Genomic DNA, 15,326 nt, shown 5'->3' with positions numbered 1-15,326 from the left:
ATAATTGGATGGGTAAGTATTCTCCTTATTCTCTAATGAACTCTCTCTGGGATTGTATATATAAAAAAAGGAAAATGGTTAGATATGTTCTCAAGTATGTCTATTTCTGGTCGGTCTCACATCTCAGTGAAGTTGTATCTTCTGCAGGAAACAGACTGAGATGATCTGGCTCTTCTGATGTCAGACGGCTTAGTTGTTGATTATTAGTTTTGTAATTAAATTATAGTATTGAAGATGCATCATTAGAACCAAGGGTTCACACAAATTTCCAATATTTGCACAGCACTCATACCAGATTTGATCAGTTCTGATTTATTTCACAGAATAATGATTGATACACATTTTCCTTTAATTGACTCAAAAGTTATGATGCGGGAAGAAAATTCTACATCGTTATTGTGAATTAGCGCTTAGCTGGCTGTGTCAGTCTGGACAAAATCTCAACCACTTTGGCTCGCCAACGCAGAAGGTTGTGTTGATTTAGCAACTAGGAGAGAGCAGAGCACATCTCTGTTAGCAGAAGCTAACGGTTAGCATTAGCAACTGCACACATGACAGAATTCCTCCAGACTTTTTGTGGAGATAAAACATTCACGTTGCAAGTCAGTGGTAGAGTTGCGTTGCTTTTAGCCAATCAGAGGTGAGAATATCTTGAAATTATTTCAGATCCTGCTGTCTGAAGCTCACCTCTGCTATGGCTAGCTTCTAGCTCCTGAAACGGGAGCACAAAAGCGTTGTCCCTCAGAGACCAACTCAAAAGGGATTCATTTATAGAGACCACTGCAGATGTGTTGAAAAACGCATGAATCAGAAGGTTTTTATTGCTATATGTGCTAGAATCACAACATTAGCAAATTGCTGCAGAACTTGGTGCAAGAAAAAATAAATGATAAGCAAAAATTTGAATTAAGAATTAAATAATGACATATTAATAATATATGGAGGCAATAATTAGAGAAGCAGCTACTATATACAAGTCAGTGTAGGTACTAGTCAGAGCAGGTCAGTTCAGGTGCAAACACAACTCAGAGTCAGGTGACCATAACAAAGCAGCTGGAGTGGGCAGTCCTACGATTGACATTCATGAGTCCGACCGAAGAGGGGAAGAAACTGTTTTTGTGCTGAGATGTTCTGGTCCAAATGGATCTGAGCCTCCTGCCAGATAGGAGCGAGTCAAAAAGACTGAGTCCAGACTGAAATGGGTCAGCTGTGATCTGACCTGCACGCCTCAATGTCCTGGAGGTGTACAGGTCCTGTATGGAGAAGAGTTTGCAGCCAGTGACCTTCTTAGCAGCATGCACAACAAGCTGCAGCTTCCTCATGTCCCTGATGGTGGCTCCAGCATCCCACACGGTGATTGAAGAGGTGAGGATGGATTTGATGATTGCGTTGTAGAACTGTCTCATCGACTGTGCTGGCAGGTTGAATTTCTTCAGCTGCCTCAAGAAGTAAATCCTCTGCTGGGCCTTTTTAATGTCAGGGGTGATGGTGGACTCCCATTTAAGGTCCTGGGTGATGGTGGTGCCCAGGAAGCGACACCATCTTGATGAAGTATCAGACTGGGTTATGGGGGGGAGTAGGGCTGTGTGCTTCCTAAAGTCCACAACAACCTCCCCTGTCTACTTGGGGTTTAGCACCAGGTTGTGGTAGCTGCTCCACGACACCAGCCGTTCAACCTCCATTCTGTAGGCATACTCATCCCCATCCGAGATAAGTCCAATAGTCCAATAGTGGTACACCTCATGGCATCTGTGGCTATCGTAGCTCATCACCATCAGTGTGTGGATGTGTGTGTGTGAATGGATGAATGATACAATGTAGTGTAAAGCGCTTCTGAGTCCTCCAACTCTGAAAGGTGCTATACAAGTGCAGGGTCTCATGTATCAAACATTGCGTAGAATCGTCACTAAAACCGTACTTAAGCTCAGCAAAAAAATGTACTTACGCCAAGTAGGTTTGTGATCTATCAAACATGGAGTATGCACAAAATCTCTGCTTCATAACTCAGAAACTATCTAGACAGGTTCTCAGCTACTTTTTAGTCACATCCCGCCCTCACCAAGCCCACTTACTGCCATAAACAGTCAATGCAAAGTGCCTTGTGGATCTCATGCATATACATAAGCCGGTTGTTGCAGCACTCGGCCAATGACACGGCGACCGTAGATCAAGGCAGATCAAGGATGCTCAATTTCACAGAAGCAGAAATTGAGGTACTTATGGGTGAGGTGGAGAAATGAAAGGAAGTGCCTTTGCAAAACAAATAAGAGAAAATCCACGGAGTGGCACAGCGTTGCTGAAGCCGTCAATGTTGTGAATTCTTCAGAGAGATCTGTGGAGGATATAAAAAAAATGGTCCAATTGGGATTCGATTCCCAGACTCCCGGGTGAAAATTACGCACACTACCTAGTCAGCCAAACAGAGATCTCCCCTGTACAAGTAGCCAGGGCGCATGATCAATAGGATCACAGTGACAGGACACACACTGTCACAGACGCATGACATTCTGTCTCAATCTGTCCCCCTGCTGACATTCTGCATTGCGTATTCTGCGCTTCAGGCTGTGTGTGTGTGCTCGCATGTGTGTGTACGAGCGCGTGTGGGTGGTCTTGTTCTGTGTGAAAACGAAGCACTACAAGTGATAATGCTGCAGGATTTCATAATTTTATCCTTCTCAGCAGCAGCACTGAAGGTGCTCTCCATGTCCAAAATGTGCGTAAGCCAGGTCCTTAGTCAACTTAAAATTGCGCATATTTTTCCGCTAAGTTTTCTTTCATAAATCCCAAAGTTTGTGTGGAAAGTTGTTTACGCCGTTTTCCGAGCCCGTTTTGTGTGAAAGCAAGCTTTATAAATGAGGCCCCAGGTCATTTATCATTTAGTGTCGTCTGCAAACTTGATAAGCTTGACAGACTCATAGTTGGAGGTGCAGCCACTGGTGTACAGGAAGAAGAGCAGAGAGGAGAGAACACCATCCCGAGAGAACCGGTGCTGATGGTCCACAGGCCCGAGACATTCTTCCCCAGCCTCATTTGCTGCTTCCTGTCCATCAGGAAGTCAGCGATCCACCTGCAGATGGGGTCAGACATGTTCATCTGGGACAGTTTGTCTTGGCGGAGGTCTGGGAGGATCATGTTGAAGGCAGAGCTGACCTCCACAAACAAGGATCCTGGCATGGGTACCCGGGGATATACAGGTGCTGGCCAGTAAATTAGAATATCATCAAAAGGTTGAAAATATTTCAGTAATTCCATTCAAAACGTGAAACTTGTACATTATATTCATGCAATGCACACAGACCAATGTATTTCCGATGTTTATTACGTTTAATTTTGATATTTATAGGTGACAACCAATGAAAACATCAAATCTGGTATCTCAGAAAATTAGAATATTCTAAAGGCCAATGAAAAAATGTTTGTTTCTCTAATGTTGGCCAACTGAAAAGAATGAACATGAAAAGAATGTGCATGTATAGCACTCAATACTTAGTCGGGGCTCCTTTTGCCTCAATAACTGCAGTAATGCGGCGTGTCATGGACTCGATCAGTCTGTGGCACTGCTCAGGTGTTATGAGAGCCCAGGTTGCTCTGATAGTCGTCTTCAGCTCCTCTGCATTGTTGGGTCTAGCGTATTGCATCCTCCGCTTCACAATACCCCATAGATTTTCTATGGGGTTAAGGTCAGGCGAGTTTGCTGGCCAATCAAGGACAGGGATACCATGGTCCTTGAACCAGGTGCTGGTGGTTTTGGCACTGTGTGCAGGTGCCAAGTCCTGTTGAAAGGTGAAGTCTGCATCCCCATAAAGTTGGTCAGCAGCAGGAAGCATGAAGTGCTCTAAAACTTCCTGGTAGACGGCTGCATTGACCCTGGACCTCAGGAAACAGAGTGGGCCAACACCGGCAGATGACATGGCACCCCACACCATCACTGACGGTGGAAACTTTACACTGGACCTCATGCAACGTGGATTCTGTGCTTCTCCGCTCTTCCTCCAGACTCTGGGTCCTTGATTTCCAAAGGAAATGCAGAACTTGCTTTCATCAGAAAACATAACTTTGGACCACTCAGCATCAGTCCAGTCCTTTTTGTCCTTGGCCCAGGCGAGACGCTTCTTGCGCTGTTTCATGTTCAAGAGTGGCTTGACACACGGAATGCGATACCTGAATCCCATGTCTTTCATGAGTCTCCTCGTGGTGGTTCTTGAAGCGCTGACTCCAGCTGCAGTCCACTCTTTGTGGATCTCCCCCACATTTTTGAATGGGTTTGTCATCACAATTCTCTGCAGGGTGCGGTTATCCCTAGAGCTTGTACACTTTTTTTCTACCACATTTTTTCCGTCCCTTCGCCTGTCTGTTAATGTGCTTGGACACAGAGCTCTGCGAACAGCCAGCTTCTTTAGCAATCACCTTTTGTGTCTTGCCCTCCTTGTGCAAGGTGTCAATGATTGTCTTTTGGACAGCTGTTAAGTCAGAAGTCTTCCCCATGATTGTGGTGCCTTCAAAACAAGACTGAGGGACCTTTTAAAGGCCTTTGCAGGTGTTTTGAGTAAATCAGCTGATTAGAGTGGCAGCAGGTGTCTTCTATATTCAGCCTTTTCAGAATATTCTAATTTTTTGAGATACCAAATTTGGAGTTTTCATTAGTTGTCACTTATGAATATCAAATTTAAATGTAATGAACATTGGAAATACATTGGTCTGTGTGCATTGCATGAATATAATGTACAAGTTTCACGTTTTGAATGGAATTACTGAAATATTTTCAACCTTTTGATGATATTCTAATTTACTGGCCAGCACCTGTAATCCTACCTTTGAGTTTCAGAAGAGCTAACAATTTATAGATCACATGTTGCTGAAAATTGGCCAACAATTATCAGATGATTTTTTTCAAACATGATAAATTTGTTTGCATATAAAAATGTGTAATTAATTAAAAGGCCAATAATTATAAAATAATTTAATCTAAATGAGTAAATTTCAACTATTTTTTATTTCATTTATTATGCTATTTGATTCAAATAAGGTTTATTTCTATTATTACCTTTGTCAGTGCACTTAAAACCATATAAACATTTAAAATCAAGGTTTGTAATTGTTCCTATACAATTCAAAGATTGAAACTTTACTTTTTCCAAAGATTCAGTGAGTGTTTTTTTAAAGAATTAGAGATCAAACTATTTCTTGAAGCCCGATTTCATGTAGAATCTTCTATTCTGATTATTAAAAACAAGTGAAATAAATAAATTATGCCCAATTCCCTCTAAAGATTAGTTGAATCCGAAACTTGGAGCATTCATCAGACTGCTTGCTTCACTCTCTGCATGGCTAATGTGAATAAATAACGCAGAGTGAAATGCTTAATTAACGCATTGTTATATAAACATGTCAAGCAGCTGTGTTTGTTTCTTTGTATTGCAGCCTCAGATTCGGAGACTTTGTGGCTTCTTTCCTAAATGAACTGCTCTAATGTCATGAAACATGAGTCAAGAGTGTTGGAGCCGAGTCGAGGGTCAGCAGCCACTGTGGTCATGCACGTGAAGAAGATAAATGCCAGTTGAACTTAAAAATTCATAAAGCACCAGATTAGAGTCACTTCTATTTCACACACGAACAGATCAGTTTGGAAAAAGTAAAAACAAGTCATCTCAAATGTTACAGCTAAGATAGCAGATAGTGTTACTTTGTATTTTTCTCCTCACTATGTGAAGCATCCAATTTCCGCAGAAAGCAAAAAAAAAAAAAACATCTTTTTATTTGGTTTCTGTCTGCCAACTCATTCAGTTTCTGTTTCAAACACTATAAGGATGTAGACTTGACAGTTCCTCTGACATGTCCAGATCTGTCCTTTTTTAGTTGTTCTGCTGAATACAGACACAGTAAAAGTCTACTGCTCTTCATGTTACAGTCAACTTGTTGCCAGTTATTTAATAAATAAATCCAAATATGAACTTTACATTTTTCTCTTTGTTTAAATTGTGCAGATTATTTTCTCATACAGTCAGGTCCATAAATATTGGGACATTGATACAATGCTAACATTTTTGGCTCCACCACCACAATGGATGACAAATGAAACGAACAAGATGTGCTTTAACTGCAGACTGCCAGCTTTTATTTGAGGGTATTTACATCCAAATCAGGTGAACGGTGTAGGAATTACAACAGTTTGCATATGTGCCCCCCACTTGTTAAGGGACCAAAAGTAATGGGACAGAATAAGAACCATAAATCAAACTTATCATTTCAATACTTGGTTGCAAATCCTTTGCAGTCAATTACAGCCTGAAGTCTGGAACACATAGACATCACCAGACGTTGGGTTTCATCCCTGGTGATGCTCTGCCAGGCCTCTACTGCAACAGTCCTCAGTTCCTGCTTGTTCCTGGGGCATTTTCCCTTCAGTTTTGTCTTCAGCAAGTGAAATGCATGCTCAGTCGGATTCAGGTCATGTGACTGACTTGACCATTGCAAAAACAGTCCACTTTTTTCCCTTCAAAAACTCGTTGGTTGCTTTCGCAGTATGCTTTGGGTCATTGTCCATCTGCACCGTGAAGCGCCGTCCAATGAGTTCTGAGGCATTTGGCTGAATATGAGTATTTAATATTGCCCGAAACACTTCAGAATCCATCGTGTTGCTTTTGTCAGCAGTCACATCATCAATAATTACAAGAGAACCAGTTCCACTGGCAGCCATACATGCCCACACCATGACACTTCCAGCACTATGCTTCACTGATGAGGTGGTATGCTTAGGATCATGAGCAGTTCCTTTCCATGTCCATATTCTTCTCTTCCCATCCCTCTGGTACAAGTTGATCTTGGTCTCATCTGCCCATAGGATGTTGTTCCAGAACGGTGAAGGCTTTTTTAGTTGTTGTTTGGCAAACTCTAATCTGGCCTTCCTGTTTTTGGGGCTCACCAATGGTTTACATCTTGTGGTGAACCCTCTGTATCCACACAGGTGGAGTCTTCTCTTGATTGTTGACTTTGACACAGATGCACCTACCTCCTGGACAGTGTTCTTGATCTGGCCAACTGTTGTGAAGGGCGTTTTCTTCACCAGGGAAAGGATTCTTTGGTCATCCACTACAGTTGTTTTCCGTGGTCTTCCGGGTCTTTTGGTGTTGCTGAGCTCACCGGTGTGCTCCTTCTTTTTGAGAATGTTCCAAACTGTTGTTTTGGCCACGCCTAATGTTTTTGCTATCTCTCTGATAGGTTTCTTTTGTTTTTTCAGCCTAATGATGGCTTGCTTCACTGATAGTGACAGCTCTTTGGCTCTCATCTTGACAGTTGACAGCAACAGATTCCAAATGCAAATAGCACACTTGAAATGAACTCTGGTCCTTTTATCTGCTCAATGTAATTGGGATAATGAGGGAATAACACACACCTGGCCATGGAACAGCTGAGAAGAAAATTGTCCCATTTCTTTTGGTCCCTTAACAAGTGGGGGGCACATATGCAAACTGTTGTAATTCCTACACCATTCACATGACTTGGATGTAAATACCCTCAAATAAAAGCTGACAGTCTGCAGTTAAAGCACATCTTGTTCGTTTCATTTGATATCCATTGTGGTGGTGTATAGAGCCAAAAATGTTAGCATTGTGTCGATGTCCCAATATTTATGGACCTGACTGTATTTAAAAACTACAAATTATAGGCACAATATGCACAAATTCTATAGTGAAATATTCACAAAATAGTCGAATCTCTCAATCGTGTTGGAAGGAATGTTACTTTAAAACAAATTTCTTTCTCGGCTGGCTGGGGAGCTTGTCAGCTTATCTCCTCTTAAAAAAGCTAAAGAGGGACGTAGTCTTTGTTTACTTTAGCTGTTTTTACAGGACCATAGCGTTTGCAAAACGGGATTTGCCGCGGCTCCCTGGGGAGGATTTTGGCATTAATAGTAGCAAAGCTGAAGCTAGAATAAATTGCCATCAGGCACCTCTCAAACCAAGATGGGATATACCAAGACGTACAGGGTTGCGCATTCAGCTTCAGAGGGAAGACACGTCAGACTGATGAAATTTATTTTTCAGGACCTTTAGCTTTGATGCAACCTGCTTTTTGTCCCGCTTGACGCCCCGCTCAGCCAGTGTTTTCACCACTCTGTCGAACAGCTGGCTGTTTCTCACTGTCTCCGTAAAAAGGCGACTAATCTGTTCGTCCGCTCGCACAACCAAAAGCTCCATGGTCTCGCGTCCGTCCGTCCGGCTTTCCTTCCGGCCGGGACCTGGCGCGCAGTATACGTGACTAACGCGACCACCCTATTTTGCAGGGGGGCCTCCCAGTCGCTCCAAAGGGATTAGCGGGGCTGACACGCGTTTTGCCGTCAGAGGCGAGGGGTTCTTGCAGCAATATTACTACCAAGCGAGGCGGAACGAATGCCGCAACATTCACGCAACGCCATGCCGGCATGGCGTGTTTATAGACATACCATTGCGTTAATATTAAGCCGATTTGCCAGCATGGTGTGTCTTATAAAAACACCTAATCTGTGAACTTGCAGGGTTACAGAGTCAGTGCTGGCATTTGTAATTTGACACCAGCCAGCAAAACACAGAAGTGTATGTAAAGAACCAAAGCCACCAAACAGGAGCAACCCAGAAGTTATTTCTTGTTCCCCTAGGCATTTTTTTATTTTACTATAATATCACTTAAAGACTAGAGGCTAACGTTGAGCTAGCAGTGAATTAAAAACACAAGCTATTTTTCAATTATCAGCAACTCAATATTATAGTGAAATGTATTTATCTACTTATCAGCTAAGCATGACTCGTCGTCGCTCATCATTAAATCATTTGGCGCTGAGCCGCCATGAAACTCACAGAACGAGAGTGAGATAGTGACTAGTGTGTTTCTAAAAACAGGCTGCAGTAACCAAATGTGACCACACAATGTCCTTACTTCGTTCTTATGTTGTACACCTTTAAATAAGAGATTAAATATGATTCTAACCTCTGGCATCAAAGAACTCTTCGTCAGAGCTTTCCACTGATTCTTGCGCGATATTCTGCAGACACCAGTGAGTGGCACTGTGCTTTCGTGCTGAACCTGTGAAAGAAGAAAATAAAAATCAGCCTTTAGTGTTTAGGGATGACAGGCAGGGTCGTGCCATTAATCACAGAACCCATGGGACATTCAGATCAGGCTTTATGGTGGGTTTTTTCTATCTTTGTGTCAGCCTGTTGACAGCTGCAAAGATCCACAGGGAGAAGAGAGTGTGGGAGCCTCGGGTGGAGGTAGATGGTTTCTTAAATGTTTCCTCAGGAGAATAGTGGACAAGTGGCTAAACAGGGGATACAGGAACTGATTTTTATCACATCAGATTCAATGGGAGAGTTGAAAAGGGCATTTTTTTTATTTTAGGAAAAAATATCACCCTAGAGAAGCCAATTGTCCCATTACTTTAAAAAAATAATATTTCTCAATCTTCATCTTTTCATGGCATAACTTACTTCTCATAACATTATGACCAAGGTGACATAAAAGCCATAATCTTGTTCCAAACTCATCAGATGGTCTGATTTATTAGACACTGAGTGAACAAACAGTATTTTTTTAATATGTTGTAAAAATGAGGTAAAGAGTAAGAATTTAAGTGATTCTGGCAAGAGACTAACTGTAAAAAACCAGCTAGGTTTTATTATATAATACATCTCTTGAGGGATCTGCTGTTGCCAAGAAAGAAAACCGAAGAACTGGCCAGGAGGTCACAGGAAGCCGAGGCTCAATGATTCACGCACAGGCTGGGCAATCAAAGTGCTAAAGCTGTAAGAAATACTAGAAAAGAGATTTAAGCTTGTTCTGATGTAATCTGCTTTTTATTAGTCACTCATTTTAACAGGAGGATATTTTTCTGTTCATAAAGTTTCTCGTGTTAGAGTCCTGGACAAAAATGCAGCAAAATTGCACAAAGTGCTTGACTATTTGAATAGCTGCTGCATTACAGAATACTGGACTAGAAATAAATACAAAGTAACTTTGTGGAGCTGTAGCCTACACTCATTTGGTACCTTTGACCAATAACCATGCAGAGGGGACAGAATGGGAATGCAGAATGTGTGTGAGAATGGGGGGGCTGAAAAGGAAGGGAAAAGACAGGAGGGGAAAGGAGGTGAAGTTGTTTGCTGCAGGCATCCAAGAGTCCAACACAATTCACTTTTCCCTACTACGTACTTCTCCGTGAGATGAGTCACAACATGGTTGACCAAAAATGCAAGCAAGTACAGAAAAACTAAAATGCAGAAAGGAGTGAGCTTCATTTTAAGCTAACTCTCCCATTCAGAAACAGAAATGTGAGTTGATTAAAAACATTTCAGCTGTATGTGTGAAGTATTATCTCAAAAACTGTTGACTTATGTAATCAGTTTCTTCTAAAATATTTTATAGTCACACACATAAATTTATAACAACTAAAGTTTAATTTTCTGGTATTTTACAAGTCAATGCAGTAATATTAAATTTCCATTTCACACGTGAGAGTTCAAATAGCTCTTCATAAATAATGCTATGGTGTGTGTTTTTTTTGGAGAGCATGCATACACTGCTGTTGTACCATCATTTCCTCCACGCTGAATTTTTTAACAGTTTCCAGCCACATTTTAAAACTTCATCTCTTCTGTTTTCTTATTCACTGATGTTCCATTTTTAGTTGTTCCGAGTTGTGAGAGAGAACTGACACAGTGAAAAGGCCTCGGCAATAACCACCATGAAGCTGTGACTTCCTCCTGGCAATGCTCCATTGTTCAGAAGCTATTAAGAAGAATTTTCACACTTTCTCCTTAGCCTTGAAACTGCTTTATTAACACTTTCATCCACGGAAGTTATCTGATGATACAGATATTTCGGTAACACTCTGATTTTCTGTTCCATTTAATATTTCTTCTTATTATATTCAGCATTTTTGTCATGCAGGTTGCAGCAAGCATTCACGGGAGCCTCCAGCACTACCCTGCTGCTAAAACGACCTTAGTTACAGAAAACTGGCAACTCACCAGATTTTATGTCAAGGTGACTCAACACATTCTGAGCATTAACAATCACCAATATAAGCTGAAAGTCTTTGCAAACTTTAATCCTGCAGATGTTCTGACCATCAGGAAACTGTTCTGTAGAGCAGTGTTTCCCAACACTTCTCCTCAGGGCACATTGGCCTGCATGTTTTCCATGTCTGCTTCAGCACACCTGAATTACATTCCCTCCTCAGGAAGACATCAAGTGCTGTGGATTCCTGTTAATCACTCATTCATTTAAGTCAGGTGTGTGGCAGCAGGGAAATACTGGTGTTTAAAAGGGCCACATGGAAAACATGCAGGACAGTGTCCTACAGGCCTATTGTCTTGACGTCAGTCATATGCAAGGTGATGGAGAGTATGGTGACCACTAGGTTGGTACATTTCCTAGAAGGAACCGGGCACTTTGAGCCTTATCAGAGTGGCTTTCGGTTAGGGCGCTCGACGATGGACACTGTCACGCGTCTGGACTTGGATGTACGGAAAGCCCTGTCCAATAAGGAGGTGGTGGTGGCGGTGTTCTTGGATATTGAAAAGGCGTATGGCATGATGTGGTGGGAGGGTTTGTTAAAGGCCCTTCATGGGGCTGGGGTGAGGGATAGAATACTGAGGTGGATTGGGGATTTCCTGAGTGACAGGACAATGCAGGTGAGGGTGGGATCGACCCTGTCTAGGTCGGTGACTGTAGAGAATGGGGTCCCTCAGGGTAGTGTCATCAGTCCGCTTCTTTTTAATATTTTATTTAATGGAATGTCTGGCTCGTTGAGTGTCGGAACGAGTAGATTCTTGTAAGCTGATGACGGAGCCTTTTGGGGAAGGGGACGGAACCTGCCCCATGTGATACGTAAGATGCAGGACAATCTGGACCGGGTTGAGAGGTGGGCGAGGTGTTGGGGTGTTAAGCTGTCAGATTCTAAAACAAAGTACATGATATTTAGACTCAGGAGGAAATGACCGGAGGAGGAGCTGAGGTTGGGATCACAGAGACTGGAGAGAGTGGCCTCGTATAAGTATCTAGGTATGTGGATGGATGAACGGTTGACATGGAGGGTTCATGTGACAAATCTAGTGAACAGGTGCACTAAGGTGCTGAATGTCATGCGGTGTTTGGCTGGGACGGACTGGGGGGCAGATAGGTCCACCCTGCTGATGGTTTACAGGGGTGTGGTGCGCTCAATCCTGGATTATGGATGCATTGTGTATGGCTCTGCAGCCCCCTCGACCTTGCAGAGGCTGGATATGGTGCAGGCAACTGCAATGAGAGTATGTAGAGGGACCTTTCGTACGACCTCTGTGCCGGCACTTCAGGTGGAGGTGGGAGAGATGCCCCTGGAGTATCGTTGGGTCAAGCTGGGACTGCGATACCTGATAAGGGTACGGGGCATGGTGGATGCGGCTGTGGCACCGGGTTTGCTGGAGGAGCTGTGGTAGTTTGGCGGCAGGAAAGGGCGGGGAGGCTTTTTGGAAAGGCTCAGGGGACATGTGGGTAGGTTGGATCTCCTGGGTTGGCCAGTAGATTCACATTTGGTAAGGTCGGATGTTCCGCCATGGCAGTTGCCTGACCCATAGGTGGATATGACTCTCTTAGGGCAGGGCAGGGGGGAGAGGTCAGGTGGAGGAGGTAGAGGAGTACTTGAAGACAGGATGGTCCTCGTGCCATTATACACGGATGGCTCTAGGGATCCTGAGAGTGGCAGGGCTGCGGTGGGATTTGTGATTCCTAGCTTGTGGCACGTGTTTGGTAGCCGGTTACGTGACCCCAGTTCAGTGTTCACGACAGAAGTGGTGGCTATACTGCGCGCCTTAAGGTGGGTGGGGGAACATGGGCCAATGAGGGCGGTCGTGTGCACCGACTCGGCGGCAGCGTTGAGAGCGGTGGCAGATATGAGCTCTGGCTCTAGGCCGGATCTGCTAGTCTCCATACACCAGTTGCTCTGTGAACTGCAGAAACAGGGCAGTGTTGTGGGGATCGTTTGGGTTCCCGTCCTTGTGGGAGTGGATGGAAATGACGAGGTGGATCAGGCGGCGAAAGGTTCCATTAGGAACGACACAGTGGGACTGGATGTGGGTATGGGGTCACCTGAATACTGTGCGGCGATCTGCCGGAAGGTCAGACGCTTGTGGCAGGACTCTGGTTGACAAAGCAAAAGGGTAGGAGCTTTTATGATCTACAGGGGATGGTGGGTGAAGGAAGGATAGATATAGGATGTGGGAGGAGGGATGAGGGATGAGGTCGTGCTGACCCGTTTGAGGCTGGGACATTGTGGACTGGGATGTGGCCTGTTCCTGATGGGCAAACACCCAGATGGGAGATGTGTTTGTGGGGAACCGGAAACGGTCTCCCATGTATTGCTGAGCTGCCGAAGGTACGAGGATGAGCGGCGAGTCCTGTTTGAGATGTTGGGGCAGTGTGGGGTGGAAGTGTTCAGTCTCCGGACGTTGTTGAAGGCTCAGGATAAACAACGTGTGAAGCTGTTGATGGACTACTTGCGCACAGTGCACAGTATATAGCAGGAAGGCGTAGACGTAGCTGTAGCGTGTGACATTGCAAAGGCAGCAATACGCCTATAAGGCGTCTAAGCTGCTGGATTTCCATAAAGAAGAAGAAGAACATGCAGGACAGTGTGCCTTGAGGACCAGGGTTGGGAAACATTGCTCTAGGGCACATGTGTCAGACACAAGGCCCGCAGGCCACATCTGGCATTTTTATGTGGCCCGCGAGATAAATTTAAAAAATATATTAAAACTGACCCACTGGCTGATTTTACCACAAAAACTACAACTCCCATGATGCTTTGTGGCGTTAGCGCAGAGCAGAAGCACCCCCTCCTTTGTGTTTTTTCCAGCGTCTGCTGCCAGTGTCTGCAGCTCCGCTGTCTCGGACAAACTAAACACTCCTCTCACTCAGCGCCGAGTTTACTCAGCTATTTGCCGATGTTGAAGCCCAGAAACGGAGATTTTAACCGCTCAGTAATGTGTTAATGACTGAAAGAGAAAGTTTTCCAACTAACTTCCAGACAGAGCTGATATAACTCCAAGCAAGTGGCGACATGCTCAAATCAGCATGACTCTGTGGCTGCTGTCGTTGTTATTTTTCCTCCCCGACACACAACAATGTGGTCATGCTGCTCAGACGCTCTCCGTGTTCACCAGCACAAACCTTTGTGAGCACCTGTTGTCATCTGTCATTATTATGATGAAGATGAACAAAACAAGTCTCCTCAGCTCAACCCCATGATGCAGGTTTCTGGCTGGAACAGGTGAGTGTCGCAGTAAATCAGTGGAGCAAACTGAGCTTTAAATATTTTCATTCAATCAATCAAAGCTTTATTTATAAAGCACCTTCCGCGACCCTGTCGGGAAGCCCAAGGCGCTGAACACAGAACATGAGAAAAAAAGGTACAAACATTAAAATAGAAAACAAATGGGCAAAACAAGAGCTAAAGAGACCAATGAATGCAGGGAATTAAAATCAACATAAATGAAGGCCTAACTCAAACACATTCAGGGAATGCCAAGTGGAGGAGATGGGTTTATAGGCGACTCTTAAAGGCTGGCAGAGATGGGGATAACCTGACTGAGGGTGGCTACTGGTTCCAAAGTGATGGGGCTAGGACTGAGAAAGCCCGGTCTTTTGGTTTTATGCTCTTTTTCTGCTCCAAAACATGAAAGTTAACAGGTGAGATATTGCATTTTCATTTAAGATAAAATTATACTTTTATTTTGTTGTTGGCCCGTGAGAAAAGATTTAACCTACATTAAACAGGAAGTGGAAAGGCTGCAGATAGATGAATAGAATAGAAAATCCCTTTATTGTTCCTCAGTGGGAAAGCTAGACGTCACAGCAGTGATGACACTTATTACAGGAGAACAAAAGGAGAATAAAAAATAAGAAAAATGAATAAACAACAAGAAAACATAAATCCTGAATAGATTTTAAAAATGCTGAATATACCACAAGTAATGAATACCACTGATGCCTTTTATTTAAAACTGACTTGCTCGTGTGTAATTTGGTTATTCCACATTCAGTGTTAATGCAAAAATAAGTTTGTTTCCAAATTAAAAGGTTCAAAACTGCATATATGTTGATAAAGAAAATGTGCAAATTTGCCGTCACTTTTTCAAAAAATATCAAGTTTGGCCCTCAACTTCGTCCCAGATTTTCATTTCGGCCCCATGTGAATTTGAATTTGACAGCCCTGTTCTAGGGAATCCAGAAACCCTGCATCACTTATGAGCTTTTACTGTCAACAATATTTTTATCCAAGGAGATGATTGAGGAGGCTCTCAAGGAGCTCTTAA

The 15,326-nt window shown here is 43.4% G+C and overlaps 1 protein-coding gene across 2 annotated transcripts in view; it reads right to left on the bottom strand.

Moving 5' to 3' along the window:
- Window positions 1-15,326, bottom strand: part of pitpnm3 (PITPNM family member 3) — a 186,695-nt gene that overhangs the window by 147,275 nt on the left and 24,094 nt on the right. For both annotated transcript variants that reach the window (XM_015951208.3, XM_015951209.3), the window contains exon 2: window positions 8,965-9,060. In XM_015951208.3, the coding sequence (XP_015806694.1) occupies window positions 8,965-9,060 (96 nt within the window). The remainder of the gene's footprint in view (window positions 1-8,964; window positions 9,061-15,326) is intronic.

This window comes from Nothobranchius furzeri, chromosome 13 (assembly GCF_043380555.1).
Source record: "Nothobranchius furzeri strain GRZ-AD chromosome 13, NfurGRZ-RIMD1, whole genome shotgun sequence".
Taxonomy (NCBI): Eukaryota; Metazoa; Chordata; class Actinopteri; order Cyprinodontiformes; family Nothobranchiidae; genus Nothobranchius; species Nothobranchius furzeri.
This window is presented reverse-complemented; position numbering and strand designations above follow the sequence as displayed.